We start from the raw sequence: 23,116 nt of genomic DNA, 5'->3' as shown, positions 1-23,116 counted from the left end.
TTTTATGACTTGTGGACTTCAACTCCCAGAATTCCTCAGCCAGGCTGGCTGAAGAATTCTGGGAGTTGAAGTCCACAAGTCATAAAAGGGCCCAGTTTGAAGATCCATGTAATCTAAGCCAAAAGCATCCACTTTATCCTTAAAACATCCCTAACTTCACCCAATGCAGAAAAGAGACTGAAAATGCCCACCAACCCATCTGCTGTACTCCGTCTATTCCAAAGGGTGCAAATATGATTCTGAGGATCTGTATTTACCCCATTTATTTGCTGCAGTGGTTTTTTCTGCAAAAAGTGTGGTGGTGTGCCTGCGTGTTGTAGAACAAGACTCTTCAGAGAATGGGCACAGTAATAAGCTGGCCTTTTGCGCTGCCTCTTCTTTTGAAAAGGATCGCTTCCTCTAATTCGTGTTTCCTCATATCTTTCCTCAATGCATTTTCTAACTTAGGATCAGGCCTTGTTTAAGCTCAGACCTAAATGTGTACTCTCTACTCCCATTTGCCTTTCTGCGTTCACTTTTCCTACTGTGTAGTTGCAGGAAGTTTTAAACAAAGGGAAAAGAAGAACAAAACTTGGCACATTTTGAGCCACCTCCCTCCATCTGTGTGGGAGGTGTCTCCTCCCAGGGGCTGTGCTAAGAGATGCCAAGCATCTCCATCTGAGCTGATCTCATTTTAGTGCCTTTAGCTGACAACTTGCAGTCAGACCCTCACCTTCTTGCTTACCAGTTTTTCAGTGTTCAGCCAATCTTAGGAGAAGAATGGTTGCCACTTGTTTACATCTTACTGGGTTTGTGTCTAGCTTTGTCGGCTGGATTGGCTTGATTGTGGCCACTTCCACAAATGACTGGGTTGTGACTTGTGGATACACCATCACCACTTGCCGGAAGATGGACGAGCTGGGGTCCAAGGGACTGTGGGCTGACTGTGTCATGGCAACAGGGCTATATCACTGCAAGCCACTGGTGGACATCCTCATATTACCAGGTATGGATTATCTAGCAACTGCCAAGGACTCCCAACTCAAACTAAACCCCACAGCTTTGGTGCTGGCTTATTATATTTTTAGATAGGACTTCTTAGGGGAATTTGGGAATGTTTGGTAGAATTGCTGAAAAATTTTCAAACGATGTTCCAAAGATTTTACAGGCTATTTTTTTCTACATGGAAAATAATAAAGAATTAGAACAGACAAAGAAGTAATATGTGGGGAAATCTAGTTATGTTTGTTTAGAATCCCAATAATAACAGCAGCAAACTGAGGGTTAATCTTTTATAGAAAGGGTGCATTTGAAATTATATTTGAATAAACAGAGAGAGAGATAAATTTGTGAAGGAATTTATGAAGTGAGGACACCTTGGAAACAGAGTTGGAAGGGACCTTTGAGGTCTTCTAGTTCAATCCCCTGGTCAAGCAGAAGACCATGTACCATTTCAGACAAATGGCCTTCTAATCTCTTGTTAAATACTTCCAGTGTTGGCGCATTCACAACATCTGGAGGCAAATTGTTCCACTGATCGATTGTTCTGACTGTCCAAAAATTCTTCCTTAGTGCTAGGTTGCTTCTCTCCTTGATTAACTTCCATCCATTGCTTCTTATTCTGCCTTCAGGTGCTTTGGAGAATAGCTTGACCCCCCTCTTCTTTGTGGCAGCCCCTTAGATATTGGAAGACTGCTGTCATGTCTTCTTTTCATTAGACTAGACGTACCCAATTCCTGCAATTGAAGAATTCTTCCCAAGAACTTAGGACATCATAATGTATCGGGCTTGGTATATATGTATGGATACGAGCAGTGTGGCCTTTTGCAATTGAGAGATGGAAAATTTATCAATTTTCTAAGTGCCATCCAAGATTTTTTTTAGTGTGGTACTCAGTGTGCCCAGTAACCCCCATGGGACCACCATAGTTGCTGTATGCCACAATCTTTTCAGTTTCGATTTTCAGATCTTGAGGCTTTCTGTTCTTCTCCAATTCTTTGTCTTCTGTTCTGGTATTGTCACATCAGTTATTATTATTGTGCACATGCTCAGATCAAAATATCCCAATTTCTGGCAAATGGAAATATTCAAAAGGGGCAGAGCAAAAATCAGGCTAACTGTAATAATTTTTTTTAAATTTACTTTCCACCCAATTTCCAGTCACTGTGAGTGGTTGGCATGGGGTCATCTTTTAAGCCTGTCTTTGACTCCACAGCCAGGCCCTAATTCCTAGAAATTGCCACTGAAATTTGTGTGATTCTGGATATTCCACATCTTGGGGTCTCTATTTAACTATCAGTAAAATGGGACTGATAGACGCTTTGACATTTGTCTTAAAATAGGTTGGGCTTAGGGGCTATCTGGTAAATCCTGTTTATACTATTGGGCAGGTCTTTCCCAGCCTGGAATGAAATCTAATATACCATCTGCTCTGTATCACCAAGCTCTTTTTTTTACTGGTGGGTTAGCTTCAGTGACTTTGTGTGGGAATGGAGACAATGAAAATATTTTCCACACTGTATGGTACAAAATACAAAGCTATACAAACAGTAACAGCTGAATTCTTTTATTCCAGCATGGGAAGTTTGTGCTATCAGGGAGGATATGTTTTAGAATCACCATGTCAAAAAAGTGGGGTTTTTTTATGACTCTCTAGCCTATTAGACCATGACTTTACAAGAGTCACTTTCTCCAGGAAGGATATGTTTTTCTGATAATAAAGAACTAAACAAAGGGTTAGCATGATAATTAGCATTATTATTAACAAACAGTGTTCATACATTTATCAATTAGTCATTATCAATCAATATTAAACATATGTTAAATATGTTCCTCCTCTTCTCCAGATTTTAGGATTTGTATACATGTGTGCATGCATGTATAAAAATCCTGTGTGCGTGCACACATCCATTATAAAGGATATAAAGATTATGACAATAATATTTATAATCCACATATTTTTTTATTTTTTAATGCACGTACGCACACACATACACACACACACATGCACAGATACACATATAACATTTAAGAAAGTTGAAAATATTAAATTGAGAGGACTGATCACATTGTGTGCATATGACATAAAACAATGCTTAAAAGATGCAACAAATTAGAATCATGAAATATTTTATGTAGTCACAAACCTATAACCTATATTTGTTTCCTAAATATCTCAGATATTATTATATTATATATGCAGTTGAGGGATAATAAAGAATAATATATTATTATGTTATATATAATAATATATTTTTCTCTATTATCCCTCAACTTTCAGGTCAGAGCCTTGACTAATTACTTGAGGCTGGCTAGTGAGTTCCTGACTAATGAGATATTCTAACTAGAAGCTTGACCTCACCCAGCCAGTATGATATCATTTTTAAAAGCTTGGTATATTGGTCTTATTTCATTTTATTTCATTGTAACATTATGAGCACCAGTTTGATTGGTAAGAGTTGGAAATAGCCTTTTATATGTTGCTTCATGGACTTATGGAACTCCCTGCCATTGGATAGAAATGACCACCAAGTCAAAGGGCTCCTGGGAGGACACATTTATTAATGGCCAGTTTCTATGTAATCTCCTAATTCAAAGATACATCTGAATATCAGGTGATGAAAGTTGCTAGAACTTAGAGGGTTTTCCAGAAGTTCAAAATTAAAAGCTATTAAATAGGATGGAGGAATAGACAGTTGTTCCAGAAAAGGTGATGTTATATTCTGCTTTTCTTATGTACATGATTGGCTTAACTAACAGCATGGTTAGTCTGCAAATATCCACACTGTTCAATAGCGGGTTCTTTGGCGCAGGAATGAAGACGAGGTAGCTGAGTATAGGGAACCTCATATTTTATTTCGTGCAGAATCTGTACTGAGCAAATGGCTGCAACTAGCCGCAATATATAGTCTAGCCCCCTAGGCGGCAGCCAATAGGTTTGAAACAACTATTGCTGCCTAGGAATAGCCAATTGTAGCATTGGAGACTTGTAGTCTGGGTTGCTGGAGAGCCATTAGCTGCTCCAGCAACCCATGTGGTATTACTATGAGCCCAGTACATAACACACACATTCAAGCATAACATGAAAGGTGAAGCAGGGAAGTGTCCCTTTCAGGAATTACATTAGTCCAGTGGTTAGAAAAGATCTGGCTGAGATATACACACATATTTTCTGCATACTTTGCAGGAACTTTAATAAATCAGTTCCAATTCTCATAGAGCTAAAATTCGAAAAACCCCAGGGAACATTAGTGTAGAAGGACTGTAAATTTTATTCAATTTTGTCCCTGTGAATACATTTCCAGGCTGAGATGTTTTAAATGCTAATCTTTTGACAGCTAATCTTTTGCAACAGATTTCAAGTAATGGATTTTAAGGTCAGAATACAAATACTTTGATTAAAATTTTAAAGTCCCCAATAAAATAGCACCTGAAAGCTGGAATTCTGCTCACTTTTGGCAACATGACATCATTAGCAGCCAGCATAAACTCAAACTATAGGTTATTCATCTCTGGAAGACCTTCTGTAGTCCCAGAATGTTTAACTTACTGCTCAGTTCTACACCAGCTCCTGTTTGCATATAATAAATCTAGGTTTCATACTTCTAATTCTCCAGTTTGCTGTTATCAGTTTTCTCTAACCTGGAGCTATTCTGATGCGCATGATTGTAAATCTCATTATCTTCAAACCTCTAGAGGTCCATACAATTATTTTCCTCCCCTAGATCCCCAACCTTTTGGGCACGAGGGACCAGTTCTGTGGAGAAAGGTTTTTCCATGGACCAGAGAGTACGTGATTTTGTGTGCTGCCTGCATCCTGCAAATGGGGCTTCACTTTTTTGTGCTGACCAGTTGCTGGCATGCTGTGGCCCAGTACCGGTCCATGGACCAGGGTTGGGGACGCCTGGCCTAGACCATATTCTTACATCAACCTTGTGGGGTCAGCTAGAGGCAGAGAATGTGACTGGCCCCAAGTCTTCCAATTGTTCTATAGGGAAATGCAGATTTAAATCTAGATCTCCCCATTCAAGCTCCAAAACACCAACCTCCTCTTTTATTTAAATCTGATGTCATTAGCAAGTTGTAGTCATAAAACTCTTTTGCTCCCTCCTAATATTGAAGATGATTTACTGTTATTTTCTGTAACTGCAATTCTGCAAGTGACAGGAACATGGTTCAAGTAGTCCTCGATTTACAGCCTTTCATTTAGTGGCTGTTTGAAGTTACAACAACATTGGAAAAAGTGATTTAGGACCAGTTTCCACACTTACGACCAGTGAAGCATCCCCCATGGTCACATGGTAAAAATTTGGGTGCTTGGCAACTGGCTTATATTTATAACTGTTGTGCCATTCCAGGATCACTTGTTACCTTCCCAGCTGCCTTTTGCCAAACAGTCCATGGAGAAGCCAGATTCACTTAACCGCATGATTCACTTAACAACCATGGCAAAACAGGTCATTAAAATGGGGCACAGCTTAACAACTCTCTTGCTTTTGGGGCTCAGTTGTGATTGTAAGTCAACCCGTAGTTGGAAGAAGACAACCTATTATCACCCTATACCAAGGGTAGGCAACCTTGGCTCTTTTATGACTCGTGGACTTCAACTCCCAGAATTCCTGAGCCAGCATGGCTCAGCTTGGAAACCTCTCCCTTTCCCCTCAGCATGGATGGCTCAGGAATTCTGGGAGTTGAAGTCCATGAGTCATAAAAGACCCAAGGTTGCCTACCCCTGCCCTATACCTAATTTAGAAATCAATTTGTGAGCTCAGAGAATTCCTAGGCATTCTTGCTTCACTTTTCGCTACATTTTTTAGCCTTGGAGATTATTATTTTGAGCTGATTGGTTTCAGTCTGCTTGCCAGCCTATTATTCCAAGTAAGAAAGTTTCCACCTTTCCCTTTTAGAAGGTACCTGGCATGCCTAGGGGCTTCAGTACAGAGCAGGGGTCCTCAAACCTGGCCACTTTAAAACTTGTGGACTTCAACTCCCAGAACTCCGCAGCCAGCATGGCTGGCTGGTGAATTCTGGGAGTTGAAGTCCACAAGTCTTAAAGTGGCCAAGTTTGAGGATTCCTGGTACAGAGCACCGTACGTGTACCTGACTTTGTGGCTGCAGCGGGCATTCCTGTTGAGTTTTAGTTCACCCCCAAATCCTAAAACTGACAATTAGGAAGAAAATGATAAAAATAGCTGATGTCACTTTCTGGAAAGTTTGATATAAAAGTAACAAGCCAGCATGTTTGCCACTGCCACAGGAAAAACAACAACAACAACAAACCAGTTCAAAGTTGTAGACTCTGCTTCCTCTATTGTGTTGTCATCTGTGCAGCCTTTGGAAGGGAAGGACTATCCTTTCCTCTCTGGAAAGAAAGGTTGTCTGCCCCCTGCTTTAGAGGTCCCACTGAGAGGAAGTGCAGATGGAAGTTTTCAGTCATGCAAATGGATTTTTTCCTCTGGGGAAGGCCTTTGTTTGGTAGTTGCAATTGTCGAGGTCATCCCTGTTATTTAAAGCAGATATACACCATCGAACACTGTAGGTTTGCACGTTCTGAACTCTTTCTTCCCACAGGGTATGTACAGGCATGTCGGGCCCTGATGATTGCTGCCACAGTTTTGGGACTCCCAGCTGTTTTCCTCTTGGTGACTGTTTTGCCTTGCATTCGGATGGGTCATGAACCTGGAGTGGCTAAGTATCGGCGTTCTCAGTTGGGTGGAATCCTTCTAATCCTCTTGGGTAAGGTTTTCCCCATGTCTCAATTCTCTTCCTTGATTGCTAATCAAACTCTAATCTAGCAAGTGAGAGATCCACAAAGCTGTGCTTGACCCCCGGATCATAGTTATCATCACTCTAACCTGGAACAGAGCCAGCCTCTCCTTGAAGGCTGCATTCAAGCATGCTACATTAACCTGTTTTGAATATCTACTGTATACCAGGGGTCTTCAAACTTGGCCCTTTTATGACTTGTGGACTTCAACTCCCAGAATTCCTCAGCCAGGCAATTCTGGGAGTTGAAGTCCACAAGTCATAAAAGGGCCAAGTTTGAAGACCCCTGATCTATACAATATATTGAATCATATCTTACCCAAATGGCACTGATCTGCCTGACTCACTCTAAACCTCAACAAATCTAACCAATGTTGACATGAATGGAGCTTAAGATGTGTGAATGCATGTACTACATCCTTTCCTGAGCTGGTTAAGTATTGATGCAAGACTCCATCCATTTTATGCTAGACAATTTTTGGGAATACAGGTAGTCCTTGATTTACAATAGCAGTAGCAAGCAAACTCAATGGGGGGGGGAAAGCTGGATCCGCTTAATGACTATATGATTCACTTAACAGTTCGGGTGATCACTTAACAACTGTGGCATTAAAAGGACATAAAATCAGGCACAACTCATTTAACAACTGCCATGGTTAGCAACAGACCATTCCATCTCCAACTGGGGCCATACATACTGCCTGTAGCTACTTTATGCAGAAGTGGTGGGCTTTTCTATATTACTAAATTAGGGTTCTCTCTGTCCAGCCTTGAGTTGGAAGAAAGCAATGCTGGCATAAAATGTCCTTTTCCAGTTGCTGATCCCTGTCTTGCCTCTGTTCCCAGCTGCTGCCAACTTGCCTGACTTCCAAGTATTAGATGCCAGAGCTAACAGACTTAAAGCTCCTTGAGGCTGTGTTTGAGGTTTGTGGGCACACTAAAGAGCCTTCCTTCCAGTTCTTATCTCCAGTCCTTGACTCAGTGAAAAGGATGCCAGTATAAACTATACTGCCCCAATAGCAGCAGCACTTACATACTGCTCCACAGTGCTTTACAGCCCTCTCTAAGCAGTTTACATAGTCAGCATGTTGCCCCCAATAATGTGGGTCCTCATTTTACCGACTTCGGAAGGATGGAAGGCTGAGTCAACCTTTGAGCCGGTCAGGATCAAACGCCAAGCTGCGGGCAGAGTTTGCCTGCAGTGCTGCGTTCTAACCACCGCTGCCACGCAGCATTCATTTAGCGACTGTTTGAAGTTACAACGACCCTGAAAATACGATCATTTTTTCACACTTACAACTGTTGCAGCATCCCCCTGGTCACAGGATCAAAATTCATACACTTGGCAGCTGGCTCATATTTATGACAGCTGCAGGTTTATAAACATGACAGACAAAATCAATGGGGAAGCCAGATTCTCTTAACAACCGAGTTACTAACTTAACAACCGCAGTGATTCACTGAACAACTGTGGCAAGAAAGGTCGCCAAATGGGGCGAAACCTACTGTCACACTTAGCAACAGAAACGTTGAGTTCAGTTGTGGTTGTAAGTCAAGGACTACCTGTCCTGGAAAAATGACCAAGGATGACAGAACAGTTGAGGATCAACATTATGGGGAAGCTTGTACTGGGGCTGGCTGGTTCACACAATTGCCAAATTGGAAGCTGCTATCAAATTCAGCGGGGTTGTCATTTTTCAGGAAACCAAAGAGGTCAATTGCATTTTGTGAATACAGAATTCTGAAGATGATTGTCCCTATGTGTCCTCCTCCCCCTACTATTGGGCTGTTATGCTTATGTTGATCAGGAGCAATTCTCATATAATGTATTTTCTTCTGATCAGTATGGAAGACCCAGTCAGTATCACCCTGACAACAATGGCCAATACAACCATCATTAGCACCTGTGCATTTTTGAGCCTGGCCATCTCACAACAAGAAGCCTTGGTGTCTTTTTTTTCACCAGTTTGTTTAGCTGAGGAGGAGGATGGGTTGGCCAAGAGGAGAGTAGCTTCTTTGTGCTGCCTTGCCCTGAAGTGGACTCTCTGCTTCTGGTAGCCAGCACTGACATCATGCTTTATTATAATGGATGCCCAGTTTCCACCATACTGGAGAAGACATGTCCAGCTGCAGTAGAGACTTCCAAGTTCTCTGCAATTTGCAATATGTAGCCCAAAATCCAACTGTTCCAACAGGTTAAACAACCAAAGACCTAGACAGACTGACAGAAAGGATAAGGAGGTTATAGATTTCAAGATGTAGCCAGCCTACAAGAGTTCCTAACCATTGGTTATAATGATTGGGACTACTAGGAATTATAGTTAAGCAGCTTATCTTAGATAGCTATGCAGAACTGAAGCCAGATAATGCCTGAGTGCTGCTAATCAGCTCTCTAGACTACCCTGGAAAGTTGAAAAAGCATCCTAGAAAAAGGCATTATTGTACAGTATTATTCCAACAAAACTACACGGAAGAAGTGATGAAGAGTAGCTGAGCTTACTTCAAAGGAACTTTATAGTCTGGATGGGTGCACCTTTCTCAGCTCTTATCTTATTAATATTAGCCATTTAGAGAGAAGTAAGCAGTGGGGTACCACAAGGTTATGTCCTAGGCCCAGTACTCTGCAATATCTTCATCAGTGACTTAGATGAGGGAATTGAGGGGGAACTCATCAAATTTGCAGACGACACCAAACTGGCAGGAGTAGCCAACACCCCAGAAGACAAACTCAGGATCCAAAAAGGTCTTGACAAACTTGAACAATGGGACCTATTCAAGAAAATGAGTTTCAATGTGGAGAAAAGCAAAGTTTTACATTTAGGTAGGAAAAATCAAAGGTACAAGCACCTTTGCAATACCTGGCTTAAAAACAGTAACTGTGAGAGGGACCTTGGAGTCCTAGTGGATAATCACTTAACCATGAGCCAGCAGTGTGCAGCAGCAGCCAAAAAAGCTAATACAATCCTGGGTTGTATAAACAGAGGCATAGAGGTATTGGTACCGCTTTATAAAACACTAGTAAGACCACACCTGGAATACTACAGCCAATTTTGGTCACCATATCACAAAAAAGATGTTGACAGTTTGGAAAAAAATCAGAGAAGAGCAACTAAGATGATCAGAGGCCTGGAGACTAAAACATACGAAGAACAGCTGCAGGACTTGGGCTTGGCTAGTCCAGGGGTAGGCAACCTTGGCTCTTTTATGACTCGTGGCTGGCTCAGGAATTCTGGGAATTGAAGTTCACGAGTCATAAAAGAGCCAAGGTTGCCTACCTCTGGGCTAGTCTAAAGAAAAGAAGAACTAGGGGAGACATGATAGCAGTGTTCCAGTATCTGAGGGGCTGCCACGAAGAAGAGGGGGTCATGTTATTCACCAAAGCACCAGGGGACAGGACAAGAAACAATGTTTGGAAACTGATCAAAGAGAGAAGCAACCAGGAATTAAGGAGAAACTTCCTGACAGTGAGGACAATTAACTAGTCGAATAGCTTGATCCAGAAATCACTGGAGATTTTTAAAAAGAGTCTAGACAGTCACTTATCTGAGATGGTACAGGTTCTCCTGCTTCAGCAGGGGGCTGGACTAGAAGACCAAGGTCCCTTCCAGCTCTATTCTATTCTATTCTGTTTGGTCAGACGTTTGGGGAACTGCAGACTCAGCATATCTGGAGGAGGCCACTTGAGAGAAGATTGCTTTAGAGACCATCCCTAACTCTTCTTACTTGTAATTCCAAACTTCTTAGATCTGAAAGTGAAATTCTACTCCACTTCTTACAGATCTAGTGGTTGCAGATTTATAGGATTTTTTCTCCTCCTCCTCCACCTCCTCCTCCTCCTCCTCCTCCTCCTCCTCCTCCTCCTCCTCCTCCTCCTCCTCCTCCTCCATCATCACTAAAGAATGATATTAGGGTTGAAGCCAAATTGTTATCATTCTTGTTTCTGCCAGCCTCAAAACGCTATTGTGAAGGGTTGTGGCTAAGCTGCCAAAGTCCCCATTCCTTCATTATTAAGGAAGTTATCTTTCCATTTTCACAAACCATTGTATAGTTTGTTTCCACTTGGCTTAGCATAATATATAATTCTAGTCATTATGATTGCTGTATACAAACTAGACACTATGGCTTGTTCTTTTTTTTTTTTAAAAAAAAGGACATCTGGATTTAGTCTCATGTGTGAATGCAAAAATTGAATGAGGCTGGAATTGAGTTGCAATCAGTTCTCTTTTAAAAAAATTGTCTAGCATATTTTGATGGTGCTATTGCCTTTAGTAAAGAAACTATGTCTGAAAATGGAAAGATAACTTCCTTAATAACAAAGGAATGGTGACTTTGGCAGCTTAGCCACAACTCTTCACAATAGTGTTTTGAGGCTGGCAAAAATGAGAATGATAACAATTTGGCTTCAACCCTAATATCATTCTTTATTTATGTCGCTCATAGATTATGTGACAGAAGTTCTTTTGATTAATTTCAGAACTTTTCACAAATGTATTTTTTTTTAAAAAAAATATGAGGTTTCCTAGACTTGTCTTTGTATTTGCTACTACTTAAATAAACTATCTCCTCTTTAATCACCTGGCATCAAAAGTTGTCCTTCAAAGTTACAAAGAAACACAAATACATGTTTTCGAGTGCATTGACTCTGTTCGGGGTGTGGGATAGAAAATTGTTTGTCCTTGAAGAGGATAAGGGAAGCCCTAAGGCTTCCAGAATGGGAAAGTTAGAAAATGGGAGAATGAGTGCTCATTAGCTGGTATTTCCTGTGTTCTTTTATTGGCCCATTGAAGCTGCACAATGATTGGCTGAAGATGTCCTCCGCAAACTTCAAACTCAGAGCCATAATAATTGTGCCATGCTTTGACTGGCAGATAGGAGAAAGTGGAGGAATTTTATAGTTTGGTTTGAAACAATCTGCCAGTGGGAAGGATATTGATGTGGCGTAACTTATTTATGTATTAGATTTTTATCCTGCCTTTACCACTTTATAAGTAAATCAAGGCAGGGAACATGGATAATACTCTTTCCTCCTCCCATTTTTTCCCACAACAGCAATCCTGTGTGGTATGTTGGGCTGAGAGAGAATAATTGGTGCAAAGTTACCCAACCTGTTGTTTTCATTTCCTAAGGCAGGACTAGAACTCACAGTCTCCTAATTCCTAGGCCAGCACCTTAACCAGCCCATCAGATGGGCTTTCAACATACTCAATATCTCTCCCATCTTGGGGGGAAACTATGGGAAGTTCCCTTATAATATCTTTTTTAAAAAAAACAATTTAATCAAAATGTGGGAAGCCAGAGAGACTATAAACTGCCAAAGAGATTATTGTTCAATGGGAGATAGGACATTCACATCCGTCTCTTGGCTACTTGCAACAAAATCAGTTCAGGAGTAGATTCTGGCCATGAGAATTTCACCAAAATGTTTTATTTCTTTTGGAAGAAATGTCAAAAGCAACATCTTTTTTTTCCACTGAATAGAGTAAGAACTGGGCTGAAATGGCTTAAGATGGCAGAAAACTTGCAAGGCTTGAGTTAGCATAAAATACAGTAAAATAATACAAGTAGAGTGGTACATTTACCATAAAACGATGCCAAACAAAGGGCAAAATTAGTCATCTCTTCCCCAATACTAGCATCCATAAGGCAGAGGAATGTTCCTGAAAACAAAAGAATGTACTTGAGTGCAAATCCTAGCCTAGAACTTTTACTTTCCCACCAGAAGAGAGATTTTTTCCTATCTTGCTTCTCCAAGTTGCTGGTACTGACTAATCCAGGGGTCAGCAACCTGAAACAGTGAAAGAGCCACTCGGAACTGGTTCCCTCACAAAAGGAAAAACTGGGAGCCGCAAAAAATGTGCACGCATGCGCGTATGTGCGCGCATGCGCAGAACAGGGTTTGACTGAAGAGTGGAGCCAAGGTGAGATATGCACCTACCCTGCATATTTGAATTGATTGGTTGAACTTTTTTAGTCCCACTTTTTCTTTTTTCTTTTTTTGGACTGCACATGGCAGAGGACTGGGAGCCGCAGGAGGTGGCTGAAAGAGCCACATGCGGCTCCGGAGCCGCGGGTTGCAGAGCTGTGGACTAATCCATGACTCCCTGTGATTGCAACCTTTAATCAAAGCTTTTGGAACATTTTATTTTAGCTCCTGTTTGACACCCTGGAGGTTTCTGCATTATAATTCTTTAACCTCCATTCCAACACTCTTAGCTGAGTTTTTACTACCAGTCCCAGGCCATCCATTCTGCCAGCCTAGAATCTCTGCCACTTCTCCTTCCCAGAGACATTAATCTCTGTTCCCTGACGGTTTTCTTGGGTCCAGGTCAACCCCTCCTTTACCTCTAGTGCCAGACAAGCTCAGCTTTGCTCCTACCATGGTTCCTCCCATCTGCAGGTGATTTAACTCTCTGCTTTTCCTGGAAACCAGTATACTGAAACGTAGTGGCTGTTTCCAGTCTCCATCTTGCTTACTTCTGTCAAGAATTATTATCTCTCTTCCACATTCTTCTTCTGTCTTGGTCTTTTTGCCAGCAAAGTCAGGGCAGAGGAGAACCTGTTGAGGAAAGGTGGACGAGAGAGTGATTTGGACGCTGCAACCAATTGGCCATACTTCAATTCTCTTGCAACCCCTTTTTTTGTTCATTCCTTCAGGTTTCATCTGGTGTCCGAGAGATGAGCATTCATAGCAAAGGGCATGGATTGAAGGGAAAGCGAGCTCTCCTGATGCACCTTGCAATCCCTTTGCCATGTTGGCAGCTATTTTTGAAGATGGGACTAGTGATTTTCATAAGACCCACCAAACTCATGTCCCAAAAACAGCCTGGCTGACTGGTCACATGCAGAGCAGTAAGAAAGACATGGGATGAAGCAGGATAGATCTCCTGAAAAAAAACAACTAAGTTTAGTTTAATTTAGTTTTAAAAACTAAAATTTGAGCATCATCCTGCACTCCCCTACTGCATTGGGGCTATTTTGGGGACATGGGTTTAATGCACTTCCAGAAGACCATTAGACCTGTATTTAAACAAACAGATCCATTGACCTGGATGCATTTTCAGAAATAACCTGCAAGATCGTTCAGGAGGAGCAGGGCAACCAGGAATGTGGCTAAAACCTCTGTCCCAGACACACATTTGTAGTCACCAAGCCTGTCTTACATTAAAGGTAGTGATTGATGCTGCCAACGAGTGATATGAGTAGTCCTTGACTTACAACACTTCATTTAGTGACCATTCAAAGTTACAACGGCACTGGAAAAAGTGACTTATGACCATTTTTCACAGTTACGACCTTTGCAGCATCCCCACGATCATATGATCCAAATTCTGGCTCATATTTATGAGCATTGCAGTGTCCCAGGTTCATGAGGTCCCTTTTTGTGAACTTCTGACAAGCAAAGTCAATGGGGTAGCCAGAGTCACTTAGCAAGTGGGTTATTAACTTATCAACTGTAGTGATTCACTTAACAACTGTGGCAAGAAAGGTCGTAAAATGGGGCAAAAGTCAGTTAACAAATGTCTCTCTTAACAACAGAAGTTTTGGGCTCAACTGTGGTCATATGTCAAGGACTACCTGTACTGGGAAGGAGGGGGAAATGCATCAGTTGCTATACTTTAATTATACTACCTTAAAAATGTAAGGAGAGGCCTAGTCACCAGCTTTGTCATTGTGACAAAACAGGGATTGGTGATTGGGGCAGCTCAGTGTATATCAAGTCACCACAAACCATGAAATGGGCAACTGGTAGCATCTAAATTTAAATAAATATAAATAAAATAAATTATTCTTTTGTGGCAATTCAAACACTGTAAGAAGGCAAATTAGCCCAACTGTAAGGAAGAGCCCTTTGTTGGCAGCTAATTAGTTAATGCATTCTTCTGCAAGGAAATCTTTGAAGCCAGAAGAGTGAGAGATGAGCCATTCATATGAATTAATTTGAAAGAACAATCATAGTCTCGTTCCATCCAGCTTCTCTGGGCTGGTATTTCCTAGCTGTGCTTGTCTGTCCAAATGTATTGGCTGGATAGCACCAGAAACATCTGGATGTGCATGAGGGGTTATCTGGGGTAAAATGGCAACATGACCAGATGGTCAAGGCCCTCCCTTTTTTATGCACATGTGATGCCTGCGAGACATGTCAAAAAGGCAGAGAGTTAACTGTCAGTCATTCTTGCTGTTTTGATGCTTTTGACCCTCTGTAGATGTACTGGTCTGTTCTGAGGAATCCAGTACAGGATCTAAAGCAAATAATCAAGGCTTGCTGCATTTGCTGCTGATTCTCCCTCCAAAAAGTATTGAGAGAACAAGCCTTCCCAAAAAGTTAGCAAAGTGAAACAAGGACAAAGCAAAGATGAGGTGAAGGTGCTGACTGGAAGAGTTAGAGATGGAGAATGGAGAAAGAGATACATAGAGATAAAAAGAGAAGAGTGTATGGCCTCATTGTAAATCTGCTTCCTCTTTGTAGGAAAGTAGATTCAGGTTAGGAATCAGGAGATCCTCAGGAGGTCTCTCTTTCCATCAGGAGATTAGATTCCTCATGAAGTAGTTTACTTCCCTTGTCTTAGAGGTCTTCAAACAGTGGCTTGAGACCAAAAGAGTAGAATATTTATAGCTCATGGTTGCACTGAGCAGTGCTTGGTGCTCTCTGAACTTGGTTGTTTTCTTGCAGATGTTTCATTACCCAACTAGATAACATCATCAGTGCTAAATTGGGTATTGAAATGTCTGCAAGAAAACAACCAAGCCCGGAGATCAGCAAGGACTCCACACCTCTCTGAAACACTTTAGTGGATCCTATACCAAGCAAGGGGCTGGATTAGATGATTCCTGAAATCCCTTATGGTTTTATGATGATATGGTTTTCTGACAGCAACATTTCTTGGTTCCAGACACTGTTTTAAAATGCTGCCCCTGGATATGACAAAGAGAGTTACCTATTGAAAATGCAGAGATTTCAAGTCCTAAAGTTCCCACTTCTGCTCTTCTCTGACACTACCTAAATCACTGTGGAATTAATGGAATCTCCAAACAAACACACACTCCCCATAACATTTCACAGGCTGCTCGAAAACTTTGTGGCAGGGTTGCTCACACACAGTTAACAGTGTCCATCATGGACTTGGGTTGGACGTTTGATGCTCTGGGAGGTCCTAGATAGAAACTATTTGAATTTACTAAGATCCTGTCATCTGTCCTGCTGTTTTCTCTTTTCAACAGCCACAACTTTGCTTGTGATATCCTAGTCCTGGAGGCCTGGCAATGGGGTTATCCCTCTTAAGTCAAACATTTGATCCCTGTTTTCTATTTCCCCCCCCTGTAATTTTCTTCCTTTTGTAACCTCGGGATTTTGACACTGCCTTATTATGTTTTCCATGTGGTCTCTGGGACAACACAAGTTCTCCTAGCGTTTTCTTACACATGGGTTCCCAAAGAATTTAAATGATTGAATCCAGTGTGTCTCTCCACTGCAGGCAATAAAATAATTGGCCAGTTCAGTTGTCAAGTCATTGCTTTTTCCTAAACCAAGATGGGACTTCATGTTTTGACAGTTCCATAGTGTTGGATTCTTGTGGCATAAATGTAAAACGGAATAATTTTGGCTCTTTAAAAAGCCCTCGACACAGTGGTGTGGGAGGCCAAAAAGATCAGGATGGTGGCTCCCACTGTGTGACCCAGGCCACACTTCTGTTTTATGGGCATGCAATGTGTCACACCCACATTAAAAGAACCTGTGCAGTTTTGTGTGCCCCATTTCAGTGGTCCCCTCTCAAGCATGCTTTCTAGTGCCTTGCTGAAATCTGATGTCCAATTTCTGCCTCCCTTCCCCCAAAAGGCATCTATTATTACTATTACAGAAGACATTTATAAGCTAAGGAGAATAGGACAAGGAAAGACGATGTTACCTAGTCTGGTTAACGAAACGGTCGGGAAATAAATTGAAACAAGCTTGGAGAGCAAACCACTGCTCAAAATCTAAAACCCAAGCCACAAGTATTTTCTATTATTTCAAAGGCATCTATTATTTTATCTTATCCTCAGAACGATAGAGAATTTCTTTTGGATTTCTCTTAGTGGAGCATTTACACCAACTCGGCTTTTGGAGGAAGAAAAAGATGCTGCTGCAATCCAGGCTTTGTTCTATTGCACTCTGAAGCTTCCTTGGTTGCCCACATTTTCCAATATATCTAAAAAGTGACTGTGGAAAAGTCTCTCTTAATGTTCCTATTTCATTTTTTATTTCCTTCAAACTAATAACTGATTTTGATGAGATGGACTCTTGACTGAGCATGCTTAGAATGTTTATTTTATTTCAGTGTCTAGTTAATTATTCAGGGATCCAGTTCTTGCAAGGCCAAATTATATGACTGGAGGGAGGAACGTTATCTCCTTTTCTTATACTAAAAAAAGACACAAGAAAGAAAAGCATAATGAAAAGAAGTAGCAGAGAGTTGGAAAAAAATGACTTCTGTTAGAATCCTCAATAAAATTAGAAAGGAGTCTATTGCAGATTCACCAAAGGGAGATATTTCTTCACAATATATACCGTAACACATTAATTCAGTTTGCTACTTCAGACCACTAGGCTTTGGTGTAGTCAAAGACTGAAGATCTAAGAGTTAACAATCCCATATTCTGCTTAGCCATGTTTGGCAATTTTTTTTAAAAAAAATTGTCACAAGTTTATTTTGCACCTTAAGCCAATGAGTGAAAGATAATTGTCAAGTGCTTGAGCATTTAAGAAATAGTACTTAATGTGTCTGCTTTTTAGAGAATTCATTCAGAAAAATGTCTATGGAGATTCTCAGTCATCCAGGTAATAGTTATCCCAAAGATGCTTTTTCACAAGGCATCTGGACTTGTTTTTCTTTGAAGATGTTTTGCTTCTCACCCAAGAAGCTTCCTCAGCTTCAGAGCTGAAGAAGCTTCTTGGATGAGAAGAGAAACGTCTTCAAAGAAAAACAAGAAAGCCCAGTTGCCTCGTGAAAAAGCATCTTTGGGCATTCAGAAAAATCAATCAAAAGGCTTACATGACAACACATTCTAATAATATGATATGACTGCACAATTTTTTGACCTTTAATTTTATTTCTGACACTTGTTAAATCTAGGATTTGTAAATTGCTGTGGAATTCTAGACTCTGTGATGGGCTGCAGTGATTTGTTTTAAATGTTTCCCCAGCTCTGTGTGGCATTGTGGCTACCATTTGGTTCCCTGTGAGTGCTCACCGTGAAACCATGATTATGAGCTTTGGATATTCCCTCTACACCGGCTGGATCGGCTCGGCTCTTTGCCTCTTCGGTGGATGCATCATTGTTTGTTGTTCAGGTGATGCCCAAACGTTTGGAGAGAACCGCTTCTACTATGCTTCTGGATCAAGCTCTCCCACCCACGCAAAGAGTGCCCACGTATAAGAGCTCCTAAAACTTCCCAGGCCTTGGAGAAACATTTTTTGGCACAAGTGGAAAGGTTTACATTCAATTTTTGGTCATCCATCTACTTCCACTTTCCATCTTCTAAGCTGCATCGGTTGTAGAAAATAGAAAAAAAACACAACCTGGTGTTTGTAAAGCGTAAACACCCCATTTCTCTGAATTGAAATAGCAAATAAACATCAAGCTAGGTCCAGGCACAGTCTTCTTTGGTCAGGCTTTTTCATTCATAATTCTGTCAAAATATTAAGCCTCTTTTTCTTTTTCCCTTCCTTCCTCCTCCCTCCCTCCCTCTTGCTAGGAACAGGATTAACAAATATGTATCTGAATGGTCTGAAACTGATTTCAGAGAATGCAAGTTACCCCTTCCTTTGATATCACTCAAGGCCATCTTATCTGGCAGTGCTTACCAAGATAGGTGAAAGAAGCCTCTGTGTTCCAACTGCAGAAATGTTTTCTTTCCCCAAAGATTAAGGGATATCTCTTTGTTTTCTCAGTCTGAAAACAGAACAAGCACTATAAGGAAGATGACTATTTCAGTAACAGTGGGGAGTTCTTTTTTTTTTGTCTACATGCATCAGTATGAAGGAAATTAAAGAGACCCATTTCTAATTGCAAGGTAAATAACACAAAAAATGTATATATCTCCTTATATATATATGCAGTGGGACCGATCCTAAATGTTTTTTCTTCAGTCTCCTTTCTGCCAACTTGTTTTTTTTTACTTTGTTTCAATTAATTTGTATTCTGACATAAGCGATTGAACTATTATCTAAATTTTTGTACTGTAATCAGAGCCAATTCCAGTCACATCCAATGAATACTGATGATGGTAATGATGCTTTTTGTTCTGAAGTGAAATACTGCGCAATATACTGAAATAAATGTTGAAATTAACGAGTTTATTTTCTTCTCATTTTGCCTGTTGATATCTTCCCTTTCAAATTGCTCCAACCCAGTCCTTCTAGCAATTCAGAATGTGGTGTGCAAGTTTTGTTCTGGTTGTGGCTTCTAATATAAATGGGGACACAGGCGTTCAGGAGGGTCAAAAAAATCAAGATGGCGGGATGTAACTGTGTAACTGCCCTTGACGTGATGTCCCGTTGCCTGGAGGCGGTCCGGGTCTGGATGGGGAGGAACAGGCTTCGACTCAACCCTGACAAGACTGAGTGGCTGTTCGTGCCGGCATCCCGGGAAATTCCAATTATTCCATCATTGGCCATGGGGGGGTGAGCTATTACCCCCCGTAGATAGGGCTCGCAACTTGGGGGTCCTTCTAGATTCACAGTTCTCTTTGGAAGAGCATATTGGAGCTGTGACTAGGGGGGCCTTTGCCCAGGTTCGCCTGGTGCGCCAGTTGCGGTCCTATCTAGACCGGGATGCCTTGCGTACAGTCACTCATGCGCTCATGACCTCTCGTCTGGACTACTGTAATGCTCTCTACATGGGGCTGCCCTTGAGGTCCACCCGGAGACTTCAGCTGGTGCAGAATGCAGCCGCGCGAGTTGTCTTGGGGGTTTCCCGATACTCCCATGTTACACCTTTGCTCCGTGAGCTGCATTGGCTACCGGTTGCTCTCCGGGTGAGGTTCAAGGTCTTAGTGATGACTTACAAAGCCCTTCATGGCATGGGTCCGGATTACCTACGGCAACACCTGCGGCCGGCGTCAACTTCCCTCCGTCCAGTGCGCTCCCACAGAGAGGGCCTCCTTAGGGTGCCACCGATCAAAGAATGCCGATTGGTGGCCCCCAGGGGGAAAGCGTTCTCTGTGGGCACGCCAGACCTTTGGAACCGCTTACCGGTTGAGCTCCGGATGGCCCCCGACCTTCGCTCCTTCTGGCGCGATCTTAAAACCTTCTTTTTTGAACAAGCTGGCCTGGTCTGATGGGATGGGGTTGGGTTTTTATAAATAGCTCTAATTTTAAGATGTATTAATTATTATGGGCACAATGGTTTAATCGCTTTTAATTTTTGTATTCGGTTTTTTACTATGTATTGCCCTGTTCACCGCCCTGAGTCCCTCGGGAGAAGGGCGATATACAAATTAAATTATTAAATTAAATTATTAAATTAAATTAAAGTCCTGCCCCTTTTACGTGTACATGACATTGATGTGAGTAGAAGAGGGGTGGGGCTTTGACCATGCAGACCTCACTGATTGGAGAATACAGGCCTTTGCCCTGTTAAAAAACAAATATTAATATAGTTTGATCTAGTGATTAGGACACTTTTCCTACAATGTGTCTAACCCATGATTAACTTAATTCATGGATTCACTGAATGAACCCATTTTTCTAGGTTCTCACAACAGACGAAACCTAAATTAACTATTTAGGATGTGCTCCCAGAATATGGCTAGGTAAAATCTAGCCTTTCTTGGAGATTAGAACTGGGTGGCTACAAACAAGAGAAGGGATAAAGTAGGAAATGTAAGGCTAGCCCTATTTTTTGAGAGCTGGCCATATTTCCTGCCTAGTAGTTGATGGTTATATTCAGTGCTTTTTTTTTTTGTAAGAGAAAAAGATGCCAGAATTCACACATGTCATACAACCTGCCTTGCCTACCCTACAAGGTTCCATCCAAAAAAGGTGCCGGAACTCCGTTCTGAGCGTTCTATGACAAAAAAAGCCCTGGACTCAGATCCTCATGATCATGCATGACTTGTCCAGTGAAAGAAGGGAATGAAATATAGGACGACATGTGAAAGAGAGAAAAAATGATCCCCTCTTCAGATTGAACCAATACATGATAACCAAGATTTGCTTGTGTTTGTTGTTAGTTGCGAAGTCGTGTCCGACCCATCGCGACCCTATGGACAATGTTCCTCCAGGCCTTCCTGTCCTCTACCATCTTCTGGAGTCCATCTAAGCTCACGCCTACTGCTTCAGTGACTCCATCCAGCCACCTCATTCTCTGTCGTCCCCTTCTTCTATTGCCCTCAATCTTTCCCAGCATTAGGCTCTTCTCCAGTGAGTCCTTCCTTCTCATTAGGTGGCCAAAGTATTTGAGTTTTAGCTTCAGGATCTGGCCTTCTAAAGAGCAGTCAGGGTTGATCTCCTCTAGGACTGACCGGTTTGATCGCCTTGCAGTCCAAGGAACTCGCAGGAGTCTTCTCCAGCACCATAGTTCAAAGGCTTCAATTCTTTGGCGCTCAGCCTTTCTTATGGTCCAGCTTTCACTGCCATACATTGCAACTGGGAAGACCATAGCCTTGACTATACGGATTTTTGTTGACAGGGTGATGTCTCTGCTTTTTAGTGTGCTGTCTAGATTTGCCATGGCTTTCCTCCCAAGGAGCAAGCGTCTTTTAATTTCTTGGCTACAGTCCCCATCTGCAGTGATCTTGGAGCCAAGGAAAATAAAATCTGTCACTACCTCCATTTCTTCCCCATCTATTTGCCAGGAATTGAGAGGGCCAGATGCCATGATCTTGGTTTTCTTAATGTTTAGTTTCAACCCAAGTTTTGCACTCTCCTTCTTCACCCGCAACACCAGGCTCTTTAGTTCTTCTTCACTTTCTGCCATTAGAGTGGTATCATCTGCATATCTTAGGTTGTTGATGTTTCTTCCGGCAATCTTAATTCCAACTTTTGATTCATCTAGCCCTGCCTTTCTCATGATGTGCTCTGCATATAAGTTAAATAGGCAAGGTGACAGTATACAGCCTTGCCGGACTCCTTTCCCAATTTTGAACCAATCAGTGGTTCCGTGTCCAGTTCTCACTGTTGCTTCTTGGCCCGCATATAGATTTCTCAAGAGACAAATAAGATGGTCTGGTATGCCCATCTCTTTAAGGACTTGCCACAGTTTGTTATGATCCACACAATCAAAGGCTTTAGCATAGTCAATGAAGCAGAAGTAGATGTTTTTCTGGAACTCTCTAGCTTTCTCCATGATCCAGCGTATGTTAGCAATTTGATCTCTAGTTCCTCTGCCTCTTCGAAATCCTGCCTGTACTTCTGGTAGTTCTCGATCCACATACTGCTGGAGTCTAGCTTGTAGAATTTTAAGCATAACTTTACTAGCATGAGAAATGAGTGCAATGGTGCGATAGTTTGAACATTCTTTGGCACTGCCTTTCTTTGGAATTGGAATGTAAACTGATCTTTTCCAATCCTGTGGCCACTGTTGAGTTTTCCAAATTTGCTGGCAAATTGAGTGTAGCACTTTTACTGCATCGTCTTTTAAGATTTTGAATAGCTCAGCTGGAATACTGTCACCTCCACTAGCTTTGTTGTTGCTCAGCTTTTCTAAGGCCCACTTCACTTCACATTCTAGGATGTCTGGCTCGAGCTCAGTGACCACCTCATTGTGATTATCAGGGACGTTAAGCTCATTCTTGTATAATTCTTCTGTGTAATTTTGCCACCTCTTCTTAATCTCTTCTGCCTCTGTTAGGTCCCTGCCATTTTGGTCCTTTATCATGCCCATTTTTGCATGAAACGTTCCTTTCATCTCTCCAATTTTCTTGAAAAGATCTCTGGTCCTCCCTATTCTATTGTTTTCTTCTATTTCTTTGCATTGTTCATTTAAGAAGGCATTCTTATCTCTTCTAGCTATTCTTTGGAATTCTGCATTCAATTGGGCATATCTTTCTTTTTCTCCCTTGCCTTTCGCTTCCCTCCTTTCCTCAGCTATTTGCAAAGCTTCCTCAGACAGCCATTTTGCTTTCTTGCATTTCTTTTTCTTTGGGATGGTTTTGGTTGCTACCTGTTGTACAATGTTGCGAACCTCTGTCCATAGTTCTTCAGGCACTCTGTCTATCAGATCTAATTCCTTAAATCTATTTGTCACCTCTACTGTATATTCAACAGGAATATGATTTAATTCATACCTGACTGGCCTAGCGCTTTTCCCTACTTTCTTTAATTTAAGCCTAAACTTTGCAAGGAGAAGCTCATGGTCTGAGCCACAGTCAGCTCCTGGTCTTGTTTTTACT

General features: G+C 41.6%; 1 protein-coding gene across 1 annotated transcript; it reads left to right on the top strand.

The window, feature by feature from the left end:
• Window positions 1–759: 759 nt before the first annotated feature.
• CLDN11 (claudin 11) lies at window positions 760–18,245 on the top strand (the record flags this gene model as incomplete). The annotated part of the gene is made up of 3 exons (XM_083363434.1): window positions 760–985; window positions 6,550–6,714; window positions 17,927–18,245. 3 exons carry the CDS (start codon window positions 760–762, stop codon window positions 18,157–18,159), a joined length of 624 nt encoding a protein of 207 aa, XP_083219560.1. The 3' UTR covers window positions 18,160–18,245.
• Between the last annotated feature and the right edge of the window lie 4,871 nt (window positions 18,246–23,116).

The sequence above is a fragment of the Vipera ursinii genome (genome assembly GCF_947247035.1).
Source record: "Vipera ursinii genome assembly, chromosome: 5".
NCBI classification, from domain to species: domain Eukaryota; kingdom Metazoa; phylum Chordata; class Lepidosauria; order Squamata; family Viperidae; genus Vipera; species Vipera ursinii.
Note: the sequence above shows the minus strand (reverse complement) of the source record. Positions and strands in the feature narration are given on the sequence as shown.